Source organism: Balaenoptera acutorostrata, chromosome 8, assembly GCF_949987535.1.
Source record: "Balaenoptera acutorostrata chromosome 8, mBalAcu1.1, whole genome shotgun sequence".
Taxonomy (NCBI): Eukaryota; Metazoa; Chordata; class Mammalia; order Artiodactyla; family Balaenopteridae; genus Balaenoptera; species Balaenoptera acutorostrata.
Window position 1 is genome coordinate 50,847,180 of NC_080071.1, and position 18,777 is coordinate 50,865,956.

Here is an 18,777-nt window from a genome sequence, read left to right on the forward strand (position 1 = left end):
CTCATATAAGTGGAGTCATACAGTACTTGTCCTTTTGTGACTGGCTTCAGTTAGCATAATGTCCTTAAGTTTCATCGGTGCTATAGCATGTGTCAGAATTTGCTTCTTTTCTTAAGGCTGAATAATATTCTGTTGTATATATATGTCACATTTTGTTTTGTGAATAATGCTGCTTTGAATATGGGCGTTTGAGTCTCTCCTTTCATACCCTACAGTAGAATTGCTGGGTCGTATGGCAGTTCTCTGTTTCATCTTTTTGAGCATCTGCTAAGGCATTTGAATATTAGCTTAAAGACACTGGAGAGTTATTGAAGGATTTAAAGCAGGACTTACCTGATCAGACTGTGATTTAGAAAGGCAACTTTGGTGGTGTGGCCCATGGATGCGGGAAGGAGAGGGCTGGCAGAGACTGTTGGGGAGACCACTTAGGAGGCTGTTGCCTTCAGCGTGAGAAATGATGAAGGCTGAGCTGGGGCAGTCACAGTGGGGAAGGGTGGGGAAGGGATGGAGTGGGAGTGATTCAGCTGATATAATCAAGGAGATAGGTTGGCTGTGAGGGAAGGAAGAGATGGAGAAGCCAAGGATGAGAAACTGGATCAGTTGTGACTGTGGAATTTAGGGGGAGTGGAAGGGTTTTGTTTTGTTTTTGTTTTCTTGTATTTTGGTGTGTGATGATACAAGAGACAAATTTTGGATGTATTGTGTACATCTTTGTGTATTGAGATGTTAGACACAGCCAAGTGGTAGAGATGATTGGTGGGCAGGCTGTTGATAATATGTGTTGCTAATTTGGGGGAGGGGGAGAAGGTAAAGAACAAAGGGGCAGATGGCCATGCAATTTGGCTGAATTTAAAAGTGTTGGGGATATTATTGGTGTAGCTCCACAGTTTCATAGCTCCTATGGATCTATTTCACATTCCTACCTGAGGCAGAAATATTTATATATATCAAAATTTGTAACACCAGAAATGATGGCCAATTCATTGGTTATAAAAATCAGGTTTTGGGACTTCACTGGTGGCACAGTGGTTAAGAATCCACCTGCCAATGCAGGGGACACAGGTTCGATCCCTGGTACTGGAAGATCCCACGTGCCTGCGGAATAGCTAAGCCCATGTGTCACAACTACTGAAGCCCGCATGCCTAGAGCCTGTGCTCCGCAATAAGAGAAGCCACGGCAATGAGAAGCTTGCGCACCGCAACGAAGAGTAGCCTCCACTCGCTGCAACTAGAGAAAGACCGTGCGCGGCAATGAAGACCCAACACAGCCAAAAATAAATAAATTAATTAAAAAAAAAATCTGGTTTTGTAAGGATTCTAATGAATCCAAAAGGATTTAAACTAAAGCATGAGAGTGTTGGATTTGTCTTATATTCTTTTTGCTCATCTACATTTTCTGATTTTTTTTTTCCTACAGTGAACATGTATTGCTCTTAATCATTAAAAGGGTCATTTGAAATTTCAAAAGTGGCCTGTTTTCTTGTCTTGACCCTCTTACTGGACTGTGAGCTCCTGGGGGTGTATAGGAGGAGGAAGTACCGTGATTATTCAAAGTGTGTCCCTAGCACTTAATACAAGGCCAGGGACCAACAGGGCTCAATACTGTAAACGGTGGTTGAACTGAATTGAATGGAAATTTAATCAAACTTTTCTCAGAGATGTGATTCCATGCTCTTCTGAAAGATCTGGAAATTCCAGTGTTTCTCAGTCACTTAGCCCGTTACATTAGGTACGGAACCACGTCCTATAGACTTGGCCCCTCTTTTGCCTTTGTTTTGCCATCAGGATTTGCTGAGTCTTATTTTGTTCATGAAGTCTTGCCACATTGGCCTTGTTTTCTTACTTAAATGTGTTTCTCATGTTATTCTTAAAAGCATTAGCAATGTCTTTGGGAGCCAAATAGCTCAATTCTGTTTCCTGTCCTTTGTTGATAGTAATATGTTTTTAGAGGAATGGATCAAAGTGGCTTGAAGCCACAGTCATTATTTTGCCTTCTGGTCTGCTTTGACAGAACCAAGCAACCAAAGATGGCAGCTGTGAGAATGCCGTTATTGAATGAATCAGTTGTCAACTGCAAATTTGCATACTTGTTCTCCTTTTGTGTTTCTGTGAATGCCTGCCATATGCCAGAGGCTGTGCACTGTGCCTTTGGGGAGAGAAAGATGAATAAGGGTGACTCTTGACACCAAGGAGCTGATTCTCCAGAAAAGGGTCTAGGATGCATACATGACCACCCTACAAGCAGGTTAATGAGGGGAACTTGAGTCAAATAAGAACAATTGTTACTATGCTAAGAAGACGCCCTGAAGGTGCTGCCTCTGATGTGTATTATTAATGACATGTTTCAACCGTCCCCATTTACAGTTACCAAAGCAGTAGATAATCTGCTTTCATTAAGTTTTCCTGCAAGTGGCTTTTATGGCTTTGCTTTAAAAGTTCCTTCAAATTTATTTATTTATTTATTTATTATTATTTATTTATTTAATTAATTAATTTTTTTGGCGGCGCTGTGAGGCTTGTGGGATCTTAGTTCCCTGACCAGGGATTGGACCCAGACTCACGGCAGTGAAAGCACCGAGTCCTGACCACTGGACCTCCAGGGAATTCCCATTATTTATTATTTTTTTAAATTGAAGTATAGTTGATTTACAATGTTGTGTTAGTTTCTGGTGTACAGCAAAGTGATTCAGTTTTTTATATATATATATACTCTTTTTCATATTCTTTTCCATTACGGTTTATTACAGGATATTGAATATAGTTTCCTGTGCTATACAGTAGGACCTTGTTGTTTATCTTTTTTATATGATAGTAGTTTGTAGCCCAAAGTTTCTTCAAATTTAAAATCGTCTTCATGACTTAATATTAATCCCTGTTAACCATTGCACCCTAAGCTCTGATTTGTGAGTGTTCTTTCAAATTCTATAGTAAAACTGTTTCAACTTAAAAATACACCTTTGTTCTCATCTGTGGCACTCTGAGACCTTCGAATAACATGGGAGACCACCAGATGCTATATTTCAACTTAAACTGCATCTCTTATTAGTCGTTATTAAATTATCGATTACTTTGCAACAGCTTTTCAGTGTTGCTGCTTTGATATCAATAGTAGAATGGCCATGGCCTTCATAAGGATATGCCATGAAGTTTGGCCATGTCTGTGTAGGGCTGTTGGCTTGGGGAATGCTGGTCTTGACGTTCCAAGCATAGATGACGTTAACATGGTAGGTGGCTGGTCATTTAAGGTTGGGACTGAATAGACTACTCATCTGTAAATGTTAGGTTACAGATGGCATTTTAAGATGCTCTAGGGTGTTTATGTTTCATTCTCTTTCGGATTTTGAGGAATTTTTGAAATGATGCTTTCAATATTTTAAATGGTATTTTTATACTGCAAAAGATGCCAGTAAGTGAATTGGTGTACACCGAGATATAGGTAGTAATTTTGGAAGTTTTTGAGATGAGAGTAGGCGGGGGAAGGAATGGTTGTGATCATATATTTTGTTTTTCTTGGCTGGACAAACAGATGGAAAGAGCTGGGGCAGCCATGGAGTCACTGGGTATCAGTTGGTATGCTTGGTGGTTGGGCTAAATCAGCACTCTTAGGTAGAGGCCCTACTTCCAGGCTCCTCTGTGGTTTCTCGGAGGGCTCCGCCGGTGATTGTATTTTGTAGATGGCTTTCACCAAGGTTGGAAGAAAAAGATTAGGTACCTGTAATATTGAAGATGTAACCGTGGTTTAATATTATATGTTGGGCACAGCACTTAGTGTTCATGTCGATGAGGGATCTTGGTTGCTTGCAATGCAGGAACGATGTAGAGACTCACAGAATTGCAGAGAGGTTGGAGGACCAGGAAGGATACGGGCTTAGAAGCTAGGCAGGAACTTAAGAGAGACCGGAGGGCTGGGCAGCAGGATCCATAGCAGAAACCACGGCACAGGAACCACCCGGTCTTCACGATGCTGCTGTTGCTGCAGTGAATAATGAGTGTGACCACCAGCTGTTGTCATGACCCGGGACTCCAAGTCACAGGAGGATGTCATTGGCTGTGTACAAGCCATGTTCCTTGGGGTGGAGAGAGAGCAGATCTGTCTCCTTTGAATTCTGTAATGGGAACTGGGTATTGCTTCTCACTGGATTACTTGTCGCAAGGTAACTGGGCCCCCTGAAAGGGAGATTAGGTGCAAATAGGAATAGGATTGTATACTGGATGGTGTCCCCTTTAAAATAAAAGACAAATGTTTACTATGGCTCCTCCTTTGGCTGCCCAACATTCACATAAGCCTTTCTTTCCATACTTAGGCTTACGAAAATAAAATGCCCCAGCCAACATAATGCACCTCTTCCCCGTATGGCTGAAAACATAGCCGCCCCCTCCCCAGAGGTTCTCAAGAAAACCTCCTCTGTCCATTGTCTTCTGTGGCCCGATCTAAGTGGAGCACTGGGGATGATGGCTTTGTCATGCTTTAGCAGTTGTTTTTTGTTTTACGAGTTGGAGGTCTTGGGGTTGATTGTCTTAAAGAGTCAAGCCACTTGTAAGTCACTGTCAGCCGTACTTCTTTGGCAGTGTGGATCCCTTAAAAATGTTGTTGGCTTTCAAGGTTTATCTGCTTCCATGGACTAATAACTAAAACCAGATATACTACCAGCCCCTCAGATTTTGAACCTAGAACTTGGTCTGAGAACTTGTCTCTGGGCGATTGGACCTGGCCTTGTTGCACTGCCGAGTGCCTTAGCTCTTGGTTAATGGAATCCACCTGGGAACAGTTAAGAAGCTTAAGAAGCAGTAGAGCAGGTGATACGTCCCCTGTGCTCCATCTTCATGGTGGGAGTGCTATCCCTTTTTCAGGCTGTAGAGATGAAACAGTTGGCGCTTGGGATAGAGGACTTCTCCTCTGTGTCCCCTGCCCCCGGGCAGAATGACTCAACTTAGTAGCGTCATATGTCCTCCTCTCTGGCTTTCAGACAGACCAGTTTCACAGCAAGCATGTCTTTTTCTCATAGATCCTTAAGAAGTAGCCAACACATACTCTGGCATCTGTTTTTTTCCCTCGAATTCTCGAAAGTTGCAGGCACAGGTCCATGTCGTAAGGCACAACAGGCCATGGTTTAATCAGCTGTGTCTCTATTAAGCATCAGAGGGGATCTTGCCAGTCTAAGATAGTAAGTAGCTTCTCATGCCTCCACTCTGTGGCCTTGGCTCAGCCAGTCCATGCTCTTTAGCGTGTTACTGACAGCGCTCCATTTCCTCATGCCAGCTTCTTTTATTGGGTAAGATGCTTTCTGTCGCAAATAATAGAAAATCCAACTCAAAACAGCTTAAATAATAAAGAGAATTAATTGGCTTCTGTGACTGAAAACTTGAGAGCTGTGGGATGGGCTTCAGGTGTAATTTGATCCAGAGGTTTGTGATGTCATCAGGTTATTTTCTTTCCCTGCCCTCCTCCATGTATTGTTTTCCTCCTCAGACTAGGCCCCTCATGAAAGCAGACATGGTCACAGAAGTTCCAAGTATCACATCTGTAAATCATGCCACCCAGAGGTAGATGGAACCTTTGTCCTCATATTCCAAGCCAAAGCCTCAGGCTCAGTTATGTGACCAGCCCTGAATCAATTACAGTGGCTGGGAGGTGGAAATGTGTTGATCGCCTTAGTGTAGATCACACGCTACTTTCCCGGAGCATGGGATAAAATTGGCTTGCCTGGAACAATGTGGATTCCCCTGGGGGTCTTGGGAAGGGTGCAGGTGGACATTTATGTGTCAAACAAAAAGTATCCTTAGTGCTCTATGTACGTTCCCATATGAATTCTTCTGAAAGTTTATGGAAACCTTGAGTTAGCAAGTGATTCTGAAATTTGTTCCTGCAGTCAGCGTTGCTCTTTTCAGAGAAAAAACAAATCAGTTTCTTTTGGCTGAACAAAATATTCCGACTAATTTCGTTGAGATGTCGAAGTGAACCAACCAGGCCTGGAGATAGTTGTCATGGTAAGGGAAATCAGTCCATTTGCGCGAAGATAGGAAATATCTCTGTGTCATTTTCTCAGTGTCCCAGTTTCACCATGAGAATGAAAATGAGGGGGAAGGCTGTCACTGTTTCCTCCCCTCTAAGTGCCTAGATGCTAAAAAAGTAAAATGATATGAAACAAAACTGTGCTGGCATGACTAAGTGAACGTTGCTATCACCTTTTCAGTTGGTTTACTTTATTGCTGTATTTTGGTTTGCAAAAGTTGTATTTTCAGAGTTTTTCACTTTTACCCACTGTCTGTAACTCAGCATTTGTTTTGCTCTCTTCCGCCCTTCAGATTATAAAGTTGGGATAGAAGTGTAAAAATTAGAACCCATACTCTTGCTTGAAACTTGTATTTGAAAAAATGGTGAAGCAAGTTTAATTACAAAGACTGGCTGCTTAATTACTGCTACCTGCAACGAAGCTGTTGTCTTTCTGCAGCTGTTTCCATAAGTAGACTTTATTATATACAGGAATCTACCCCAGGGCAAAGAGTTCCCATTCTGCCTCTTTGCTTAATTTAAATTGCTGGTTTGAGGTGGTTATTTTTGAAACTCTTCTCAGGTTCACTTCCCCCTTAATCCCTAAGCCTACTTTCCTCATCTGCCAAATTATATGTAATGCATCGCAGCTAGAGTGCTTTTGGCATTTCTCGAGTCTGAGAACTTGAAATTTGATTTAAATGTTAATTTATTGTGACAAAGGTTGGGTACTCATGTTCCTATTCCTGTACAAGTCTTTCCACGGACTTTGGCGTGGGACCAGCTGTCTCCCTGGCTTCTGCTGCATCTCTAGAGAGTGGCAAGTACCCCTACCTCCACCTGGTTTATTTTGAAAGATCTGGCCTAGTTCAAAGTGCGTGAAACCATTCTTGGTACGACTATTGTTGGGTTTTAGCGATACCTGGGGCTATTTATTCCAGGTGTACTTGGTATGAAATTTAAAAAAGACATATTAACAAAAAGTTAACCCTGTTTTTCTTCTTTTGAATATTAAATACTTCCTTATTGGTTGCTTTCATTTATGAGAGAATCTTGCTGCTTCTTCTTGGTCTCTTTTTTTGGCTTTTCAGTGCACACTTGGAAAAAAAATGTTTTTTAATTGGTCAGAAATAAAGAATGTGTTTGGATTCATAGAAATCATTAATAATTAATAATAAAGAATTATGTAATTCCCGGTCTTTCCCAGTTCTCTTTAAAATAACCCAACTAAATGTAGTTTCTTTTGCCTCTAAGAGACCTACTAGATGTTCTAGACTAGAATAGAGTACATTTATTTAAATTGCTAAGTCTTAAGCAAGAAGACTGACCTTTATAAGATATAGGATGCTTGAGTGACTCCTTCATGGAAAGAATTAAATGTACTCCCCTCTCCGTATTAAGGGCATGAATATATGTGAGTAGTTATTAGTATCCTGAAATATTATTTAGTATTAGTGTACTGAAGTTAAACAAAATTGACTTCTGCATTGGAAGCATTTAGACGGAATGGCCCAGATGAATTTAGTTCTACATCCTGATGATATTAGAGAAAGCAACATAGCACACACACACGCACACACACACACACACACACACACACAATCTCGCCACACCACACCCCACCACACCACACCACACACACTCTCCTAAATTCAGATGGTTGAAAGACTTTTAGTACTCTTGACGGTGATAAGATTTGAAGTCTTGGGCATTTAACATTCTTGCTCTTGGGTGGCAACATCCACTTTAGAGTGGGAGTCCAGTGCTGCCTTTGCAGTGTGCCTGTGTTTTCCACTTGGTAGGCTTTCACATTGAGCTAAAGGGAAACTAGTATTTCTGGTCTGTTCGTTGCATGTTAATTCGATTTTGCTGTTCTAGCGGTGTGTCTGTTGGAATGAGCATTGAGAATATTGAGGTCACTCTTGGCAGGTTATATCATATAGACAACCTCTGATTTTCAAGTGGGGTGTATTATTTTCTTTATAAGTCAGTGTTGACTCCTGGAATGAAATTTCTCCCCATAGGTGTAGTGTTATAAGTGGTGATTTAAGTTCTTTTAGCACAAAATGTAACACACTCCTAATTAACCATAAGCAGGATTTCTTAATCTCTCTGAACTTCCTTATCTTAAAATGGGGATAATGGTAACAACCTACCTCATAGAGTTGTGAGGATTAAATTAATTAATGCATGGGAAGTTCTTGATACAGCATCTGCTATGTGGCAGAAGTACTCAGTAAATGTTAGCATCATTTTTTAAACATTATTTCCTGGGAAATGGCATTCTGCATTTCATCATGGAATACTGGGGGATGCCGTCTTCGGGCAGCAGGTTCCTGTGGGTTCAAGTCTGACATTGGTAGGCAAGGGCTAGTGGAAAGGGGTGGGTTGGGTTCTCTTGCTAGAGCTTTGCAACTTCTGGTTGGGGAGAGGAGATGGTCTAAAGAAGAAAACGGCTACCCTGGCTTCCTAGTGGCTCTTTCTGTAGATGGACTTTGCTTGGGTTGATGACTGGGAGGGAGGTTTGTTTGTGGCAGCAGGTTGGCAAGTGGGGCTTCTAGCAGCTTGGCAGTGACTGCAGCTCCCGCGGAGGCTTCTGACGTAGGTTTTGGGGGCGGGGGTGGGGGCTGGGGCGGGTTACGACATTGGTGAGGCAGGTGAGGGCCATTTGGAACTAGTAGTGTTTCATTTCTCCATTGGTGCTAAGAACCCATCTGAAATAATCTTGCTCATTTAAATTGTCCCCCTTTCCCTCTTTCTTACAGCAAGAGACTATGGCCAAAATGGAGGTGAAAACGTCACTTCTGGACAATATGATTGGAGTTGGAGATATGGTTCTTTTAGAACCTCTCAATGAGGAGACCGTCATCAACAACCTCAAGAAACGCTTTGACCACAATGAGATATATGTGAGTGTGCACGGGAGGTCATCTGGGGGGTGTAGACTTTGCATTTTGTGGCACAGAGCTGGCTTTTCTTCCTTAGACTCTTCTCTCTTTTTTCTGTTTGTTTATTGGAGTCCAGAGGTATTTGTTTATACCCTCAGAAAGAGTTTTGGGTTTGCTCATTTGGCACGTGAGTAATATTGCATTAGAGTTGAGTGAGTCTGCTTTCCACACGGTGTTTGTAGAGGGCTGACTGTGCAGAGTGTTGCCCTGGATGTCAGGGGTGTTCTAAAACAAGTGGAAGACTCAGTTCTGCCCTCGGAGGAACATGTATTCAGGAGGAAGTTTGAAATCCACAGGCGTCTTCTTGGATACCTTCATAAGACTAGCAGCCTGACCTTGGAGAAGCTACTCATTAAGGTGCAAGGCAGTGAACCGTCAAAAAAGACATAAACCTTCTTAACATTTGTAGTTAGTAGAGACAGGAGCAAATTACCAGATACGAATATGTGTTCGGTCCCTGGAGATTTGGGAATAGTCGTGTCCTGCTATACAAAAGTATCATGTCAGACACAAAAATGAAAACATATAAATATATACAGTAATAGAAATTTTATGTTGTAAAAATTCTTTATAAAGGGTTTCATAGTGTTACTCTATCAAGTTTGTTAAATATATTTAAAACATGAGTAAAAAATGCTTTTATATATAGCTTTTCAGGAATTTGCATAAAGCACAGAAATTTGCATCTGTTCAGGTAGAGACATGTTAACTAAACCAAGGAGATGAAACATTGATTCCCTGTACCAGCAGCTGAGAAGGAAGCGGATGGATTGGGTGGAAGTAGTTTTAATAGCTTCTGACTCGCTTCTGAGTTCTTTTCCCCGCATTTTGTAGTGTATCTGTGTCTAGATATGAATTGGATTATTGGGGCCATGCTTCATGTTTTTCTGTCTGTCAGTGTGGGGACAAGAGGAGGAAATATAAGTAAATAAAACGAGAGAACGTAACTGATTATAACTTTGTGGAACTAACATATTTTTAAAAATTATATGCAAAGCTATATTTTATGTTGCCTATAGCTTTCCTTTCCAGATAGGCAATCATGTTTCAAGGATAATTTTGGATAATTAATTCTTTTTTTAAAAATTTATTTATTTTATTTTTGGCTGCACTGGGTCTTTGTTGCTGTGTGTGGGCTTTTCTCTAGTTGAGGCAAGCAGGGCCTATTCTTCATTGTGGTGCATGGGCTTCTCATTGCGGTGGCTTCTCGTTGCAGAGCACGGGCTCTAGATGCGCGGGCTCAGTAGTTGTGGCACGTGGGCTCAGTAGTTGTGGCCCACGGGTTCTAGAGCGCAGGCTCAGTAGTTGTGGTGCACGGGCTTAGTTGTTCTGTGGCATGTGGGATCTTCCCGGACCAGGGCTCGAACCCGTGTCCCCTGCATTGGCAGGCGGATTCTTAACTACTGCGCCACCAGGGAAGCCCGGATAATTAATTTCTTAATGAAATAGGAGTCACCATCTGGGAACTGAACTTTCATTCTTTCTTGATTTGATTGTTGGAGGTAGGGGGAGGTTGACAGTAACCTGAGATATATGGATACTGCTTTGGAATATTAATTTGGTAACTGGCTACTAAACTAACTAAGAGATGTAGTTATGTAAACTGCTGATTCAGATGGAAGAAGTATAAAACGCCATTGCTATAGAGCAGGTGAGAGGTGTTGTTTGGTTTGGCAGTGAGGCCCCGTGTCACCTTTCCTCAAAGTGTAGCAGTTCAGTTTTCAGGTGGGAAAACCTCATGGTTCTGCAGCTTTAATTGAAAATGTGGTCTGATAGCAAATAAAAGACAGACTTTAAACATTGGTCTTTGAGATGGAGATAGGAGGCATCAGATATATCCTAACCGACGTTGGCTGATCATTTTTCTTTCTGGCTCTAAGAGGCACAATTCACTTTCAGCTGAATTGAGAATAGGATGGAGAGTAGAACATTACATGCATTCAAATACCTGATTTGTTGTGCCCACTAAAAATAAAAGAATCTCCTTTTTAACAAAATGTCAAGTGTTAACATTCATGAGTCTTTAGCAGACGAACTCTCTGGGTTTCAACCTTACATGATTTTATTTTCTGACTATTTTAGGAATGTTCTTTCTGGTATGAAACAAAAGCAGAAAATTGCTTTCCGCTTCCAGATATTCATATAATTAATGTTTTCCATGATACTTTGGGACTATCATTTCCATGAGATGTGTGCCTTCATTTTGTAACTTTAAACACACGTCATATTGGAGGATTGGGCATTCTCTATTTTAAGCAAAAAAGAAAAAAAAAACAGCTTATAGGGTAATGTGTGTAGTATGATCTTATTTTTTTTAATGGGGGTTTATGGATGTGTACATATGTTTGTATATTTGTATGAACATAGAGAAAGCCATGCTAACTTTAGTACCATGCTAACTTTAGCATGGGTGGATTTAGGCATGCTAACTTTAGTGGGGTGGGTTGGGATATGGGGACGGGGAAGAGTTATTACTCTTTTAGACCTCAGTATTATAGGACTTGTTAAGTCAAGTATGTATTGGTTTTGTAATTTTTAAAAAATACTGTACAATAAATTTGATTACCCCACCTTTGTAACCCCACATGATGTATATACTACCCTTGGGAAATCTGTTTCTGGCCCTTATTCTGATAATCTCCCTGCTTTGCTTTTCTTCTTGGGTTGCTGAAAATTGTTCAGCTGATGCCAAAGGCCAAGTTAAGGACATATAATATTTTACTATCTTGTATTTCACTTTGTTTTTTAATTCTTTCCCAGGAAGAGAAGGTACAGTTTTTAAAATTTTTTTATTATTTAGTCTCTGTTGTAGTCTCATAGCTTTACTTTATCCTATAAAAGTGTGTGATGGTCTCGAGTGATCCATCATGCAAACATACCGAACAGTCATTTGTATGTTCAGAAGCCGTGGTTGATAAGGGGGCCTGTGAACAGAGGGACGCTTGGCTCAGACTTTAGAACTCTGGCTGTACCCAGAGCTTTTGCAGCCTCTTGTGTGAGCCAGCTGTAGGTCAGGGGACCCTGTTCTTCCAACCTGCCTCCCAGCCCCCGGCTTTCACCACCGTATCTAGAGGTAAGAAATAGTCCCTGCCTTCACAGAGTTCTCACAAGATAAGAGTTATCAACTCTCTAGAGCATTTATAACCCCTAGTGATCCTCTGGATCTCCAGCCAGCTGAATCTGGAAGTGGAATCCCTGGTGATCCTGTCACACTAAACCTGAAGCTCTGGGTAGGCCAATGAGTCACATGTACTCCTCAAACTACTGACTGTGGCCAGGTGACCAGAATGGGCTGAATGGCTTAAGAAAATGATGTCTACTCCTAGGATTGGGGAAGGGTCAGTTTTTTCCAAAGTAGATGGGTTGTGTGTAAGTAGGTTGAATACTCTACTAAATATCTCTGTCAGCGTGTTAGGAAGAGGGAAGGGGAGTAGATGCTGATGAGGCCCTCTGCTGTAACCCCCTCACAGGCTTGTAGGGAATTCTATAGTGAAGTGGTTTTATTGGTGTTGCTACCATGCTGAAGGATATGTTCCATTTATGAAGCATTTATGATTGGAATTCTAAGCTTCAGGTGCACCCAAAGGCACGCTTCTCAAGACTTTTCTCCTCGAGAACTCCTTATGGTAGAGAAGAGTAAGGACTTCCCTGGTGGTCCCGTGGTTAAGACACCACACTTCCATTGCAGGGGACACAGGTTCAATCCTTGGTCAAGGAGCTAAGATCCCGTATGCCGCATGGTGTGGCCAAAAAAAAAAAAAAAAAAAGAAGAGTAAACAGGTCCCGGGGGTGGGTAGTTGAAGTCTGTCCACTTTAGGGAAATACTTTTGAAATCTTTGCTTCCAAAGTCATTCAGAGTTTTATTCTATTCTGTAATGCATATCATATGGTTTTGTTTTAATTTACTCTACTCTTTGCAACCCTTCTTTGAATATGAAGTATTTTTGGTGCTGACAAGTAGTTGTAGTTTGTTTTCTATCTGAATTGTCAGGTTGGGGATCATCTAGATATAAGAGGTCTGAATTAGTCCAATTTTAGGATCTTATGTTAGACTACTTGTAGTTCTAAGAGGACTGCTTTGAAAGTCTAGTAAAAATTGTCTTGATTTTTAGAAGTTGGTACTGGAATTAGGATCCCCATCAAAATAGGATCCAGTACTTTTATGAAAGATAGTAAAGTGCATGCTTCAGGATAATGTCTTCTTTGCTTTGAGTTGGGTTCACACACTTGTTTAAAAAGCCCAGAGTTGGTTCAACACCCTGTCTGTAGCCGGGCAGAGTCTCTAAATCTGAGACAGTTCCAGATGTTGACGTGGTCCTTGCGGGAAGGCTGTTCCATTGGAGATGGAGGAGGATCAGGTAAGAATAGATAGAGGGAATGTTGGCCCAGTGGGGTAACACGCAGGGTCAGAGACTGTTTGCTTTGATTCCTCTCTCTTGGCCGAGTGCAGTGCAGGCTGGGCCCAGCTGCAGGATGTGCTCCAGCAGTCTCTGTGGGGTCAGTGGTGGGAAATGCTGGTTCTGACATTCCTAAGCGCCGCTCTTCTGTATTCTTTCTGTCCTTTGTCAGAGCTTCTTCTGGCCTCCCCACCCCCGTCCACAGCCAGATGGGATGGTGGCAGGATTTCATGTGAACTTCGTATGCAGGAGACCCAGCCAGACGTGATTCTGTTTTTAGGGTGACTGGTCAGGACTGTGGTTCTGTTCAGGAACAGGAAAGCTGCAATTTAAGCAAGAACAAGGCCTAGGGCAAATTTGGAAACTAAAGAACCAAGGTGTCCATTCTCTGACAGGAAGTATTTTTGGTACTAACAAGTAGATTTAGTTTGTTTTCTATCTGAATTGTCAGGTGGGGATCATCCAGATGTAGAGGTCTGAATTAGTCCAATTTTAGGATCTTAAGTTAAACTACTTGTAGATGTAAGAGTGACTGCTTTGAAAGTCTAGTACAAATTGTCTTAATTTTTAGAAGTTGGTAGTAGAATTAGGATCTCCATAAGGATGGAATCCAATACTCTTATGAAAAATATTCAAATGTAAGTACAATATATTTGGTTTAAAATATTGGAAAGTAATGAAAATAATACTAGTTAACATTTATTTGACTAATAATAGAAAAGGAAGGTGCTTATATTGATATCCTCGGATAAAAGGTAGAGAGTAGACCAAGGGTCCCTGCTTTGCTTCTCTTATCTGCCTTAACTCAGGGACAGGCAGGAAAGAGTTCCTTGGTCGGGGCTGGAGGTGGTCTTCGGGCTCTCTGTCTTTTCCTACTTAGAAGTTTATATGAAACACTCAGAGGACAACTAGTACTGCTAAGAATAGCCCTTCTGAGCTGAAGATTCAGTAAGTTTTGTGACCCTTTAGAGCTTCTTTTAGAATAAAGTTATATTGTGGAAACACAGGAAAAAATAATTTGGAAACTGTTTGAAACAACCAATGAGATTATAAGTAAAATATGTAAATTTTTTATGCACCCAAGTCAGCCACAAAATTATATTTAAGGATGCTGGCTGAGCACAATAAACGGGGTAAACATAAAAAAAAATACTAGTTAACATTTATATATTTATTTGAAGTGTCAAAGCCACTTTTCATTTGTATACATGAAAATTCCTACCTTTTGGGGATAACATTATTCCTGAGAATTTAGTATGAATGGTGTATTAGTTTTCTCTTGCCGCAGAATAGATTGCCCCAAACTTAGTGACTTAAAATAACATACGTGTATTACCTGACTCTTTCTGTGGGACAGGCATTCGGGCATGGCTTAGCTGGGTCCTCTGTTTGGGGTCTCACCAGGCTGTCATCAAGGTGTCAGCCAGGACTGCAGTCTTGTTAGGGGCTCGGCCCTTTTCCAAGCTCACGGGGCTGTTGGCAGAGAGCAGGGCTGGAGTTCATATGTCCAGCTTAGTGTTATTCCTACCCAGATGTTCTCTAAATTTTTTTCTTTTTAAAATTTCCTTTAAACAGCCTTAAAAAAATTACACAAGTAACAAATGCTCTTGGAAAAAAAAAATGAGATAGCATAGGGATACATAACATAAAAATGTAATTTTCTTATCTCAGCCTTAAAAAAATTACACAAGTAACAAATGCTTTGGGAAAAAAACATAACATAAAAATGTAATTTTCTTATCTCAGTACCCCAGTCCCATTTCCAGAAGTAATGGTAGTTGGGTGGGTCATCTTCCAGATTATGTAAGTTTGATTAAAAAATAAATTTTTTTTGGTTTTAGAGTTGGAAGTAGAAGGTTCTCCTTCATCTAGGTGGATGGGCCTTTACCCAGAGAACCCAGGCCCAGCAAATTTGAGTGAAACAAGAACCTTCTTTAATGCCACCTCCCCTCCCACCTTGACTAAGTAGGGGAAGGAAGACGGACTCCTGAGCTGGTGAAATGAAATGCCTAGACTTGACTGTGTATGAGGGGTTCACCAAATGCAGACTCAGCCTGCGCGGCTCGTTGAAAAGGTGGACAATTAAGGAACCATGGAGAACAAATTGTGTGTGTTTTCAAGAGTGTGGCTTTGGTTTTTGGAATGGGGTCACAGCGTTAGGGGGCTAGATAGAGCTGGGGAACTACAGCAGATCATGAGGCTGTTGTGTCTAGTTTCGGAGCACAGTCTGTCTCTTGGACAGTTTTGTAATACTTTTCAAAACAATCATTTTTGGTAAAAGCTTGCCAGTTTCAACCTGTCCAAGCTCCCTTAAAACCTTTGGTGATTGGAAAAATTCTTCCTCTTAGAACTTGCAAAATGGCACGAGTTTATCTGTTATCTGCCAAGCTCAGGGAGTTCATGCAGGCACTATATAGTACTTGATATATTTGAATAATATTTATAATATATTAATTTAAATGTTCTGATTGAAACCATACTTGAAGTTCGATTTGGAGGAAATTAAGGCCCAACTTCAGGTCTGCAGAGGTGTCATCTTTTGGTGGCAGTGTGGTGGGTACTAGGAAGCAAAGACCTGAGCTCCAGTCCTGGCTCCGTTACTTACCATCTATGAGACCTGGAACAAGTACTTTAACTCCTAGGAGCCTGTTTTCTTATTGGTAAAATGATAAACAATGACAGTTAACACGTATTCAGTCCTTATTGGTACAATATGCTATTCTAAGCACTTTACATGTACTTGTTTATTTAAGTTTTACTAGAGTCCTATGCACTGTAGGTTTTCAAATTATCTTCATTTTACATCTGAGGAAACTGAGGCTCAGAAAGGCTAAGTAACCTGTCCAAGGTCACACAGCGAGTAAGTGATGGAGCTGGGATTCATATCCAGGAAGTCTGGCTCTGTAGTTCATGCTCTTAATAATGGTCCTGCTAAGTTTACGCAGTTACCATGTGCATCAGTGATACCGCTAATAGGGAAGCATTCTCAGCCTACAAAGTGCTGTTCAACATAACTGAGTATGATATGGAAGAGTGTATAGGTTTTGGAGCAAGGCAGCCTCAACAACCCAGACGAATAATTGAAGTGATAATCCGTATTCCTGCCACGTGTTGAGTTAGCATTCAACAGTGCAGTGACGTGAACTAGTGTGACAGGGAACAAGGGCATTCAGTTCTAAAGTCCTAGGTGCTCTCTAGTCAAAGAAAAGTGATAGCAACCGTGAGGATGGTGTGTTCCTCTCTGGAAGGTGGGAGACGATCTTGGGAGGAGATGAGTTTTCATCCTGTTCACTGGATGGCAGGTGACTGATAGCTGCACAAGGTCCTTTACCTTTAAGAGTACATAGTAGAGGGACTTCCTCCCTGGTGGTCCAGTGGTTAAGACTCCGCGCTTCCACTGCAGGGGGCACAGGTTTGATCCGTGGTCGGGGAACTAAAAGCCTGCATGCCGCAGGGCACAGCCAGAAAAAAAAAAAAAAAGCGCAGAGCAGAGGAGGAAGAAGCAGTTCACCACAAGAGCCATGTGGCTAATTCATGCGGCCGATTCAGCCCTCCCCTCTACACACACTTCTCTTTCTGCTCTTACATCTATAGTACAGATGAGTATTAATGATAATCCTAATTTCTAAAGAGAGGCTGTTTTGTGCATCCAACTCTGTTGTGGCGTATTGGGCAAGGCATGGGCCTTTGGCAGACAGACCAAGGTTGTATCTTGGTCACTCACAACCACTGTGCATTGAAGTAATTGAGGGTCAGTTCTCTTATCTGTAAAATAGGCGTCATGATGCTTATCTTGTTTAGTTGTTTTGGAGATTAAGGGGCATTTTAGCCTGATGCTTGACATATAGTTGGAATGGAGTACCTGTTCTGGGCCATGACCATCTGAAAAACTTGGAAACCCAGCATGACTTTTCTTCAAGATTTCAGACCCTGAGCTTTTCTTATAATTAGAATTTTCTCTCTCTCTCCTTCCCTGACTCTCTCGTTGCTTCTCCCCTCCCTCCCGTTTTCCCTACCCCCTCCTACTTTGGTATTCATTACACAGATTTCATTTTTGTTGGATTACTACTTTCAATTAGCCACATAATATTATTTTCAAGGCTTGTAGCTGGTAGCATAGCTGTAACACAGGACCTCTCTGTACCTTAGTTAAGAGCCTCTTATTAGGTCTGGAGAATGATACATATTTGGAAAATACTTGTCCTTACAGAGTTTATACTTGAATGAAGATAAGGTAGTATTGTGTTATCCTGCTCTGAAATAAAGACTGCCCGAGGTGATATTCTTAGCCGGTGTTTCGGCGTGGCATGGAACTCATATATAGTTCTTTAATTCATAGTCTGAAATGACTGGCAGCACAGGAACAAAGGATTATAATATGATGGTAGTTAAGGCATGTCTCAGACTAGACTGCCAGGGACCATGCCTGACAAGCTTGCCTGATCTAAGGCCAGTGATTTAGCACAGCATAGCTAAAAAGATGAATAGGGCTTGAATCTCTCCTCAAACTTTGAGTTGAGAAATACTGAAAAAAAATAAAATATCAACAGAAGCAGATGCCAGCAGTCATGATGTGGTGAGGCCATGATGGGCCACGTGTAGGCAGAGACTGTGAATAAGAGTCTTTGCAACAGGCTAGCTTTGGAGTGGAAAGTGAGAAGACCAGTCAGTAGCAGGCCCAGAGGAAGCAGAAACGTGAGCAGGGGATGAGCACATTGATAGTGGGACTGGAAAGGAAGTCTTCACAAACTTGTGTTGCTTTGTTCCATAATGTGGCCTCACAGCCATCCATACTCACTTTTGGGTCCCAGCTTTTCTCGTAGCTCGGTAATGGGTTCTTCAGGGGGTTCCTGGGTATGTGATTATCACAGTAAAACCTTCAGTACTTGATGTAACTTGAGGGCATCTCTGTGCCCAGCAGCTGACAGAGCCTGACAAATCATACTTCTCTATTCTTGGATCACAGACCTTGGTGTAGAGCTTTGGCGTGAAACTGCCCCTGCCACTACTTGTGAGACCTTGGGCAAGTCTTTGAAACCTTCTAATGCCTTTAGTTTCTTCCTCTGTGAAAATTAGGCTGTCGTTATTGGTTATATGTATCACAAATCTGTTCTTAGATGGGGGTGTGAGGTGTATGTCTGAATTCCACTCTTTTAAATTTAAGACCCAGATAGAAGCCTAAATTGGTTAATTAACCTTATGTTTATAATTTTTCACTTAGGCAGTTTTTCACAATTTTGAACTGTGTCTGAAAAACCAACCAGAGCGTATGGTAGACCAAACTGTGTCTTTAAAAAACCAATTAAGACAAAAGCCCTCTTCAGGGGAATTTGGGAAATCTTACAGATGTCTAAATTAAAAATGCTGTGACACACAATGTCTTGATGCCTTGTGATCAAATTCCCAGGATCCGAGACCCAAGAAGAGGGTAAATTCCTCT

At 41.4% G+C, this 18,777-nt stretch overlaps 1 protein-coding gene across 5 annotated transcripts in view; it reads left to right on the top strand.

The window, feature by feature from the left end:
- MYO1B (myosin IB) overlaps positions 1–18,777 on the top strand; it is a 183,336-nt gene that overhangs the window by 22,687 nt on the left and 141,872 nt on the right. For all 5 annotated transcript variants that reach the window (XM_057551139.1, XM_007171453.2, XM_057551137.1 and 2 more), the window contains exon 2: positions 8,758–8,901. In XM_057551139.1, coding sequence (XP_057407122.1) covers positions 8,767–8,901 — 135 coding nt within the window. In that variant the 5' untranslated portion in view covers positions 8,758–8,766. The remainder of the gene's footprint in view (positions 1–8,757; positions 8,902–18,777) is intronic.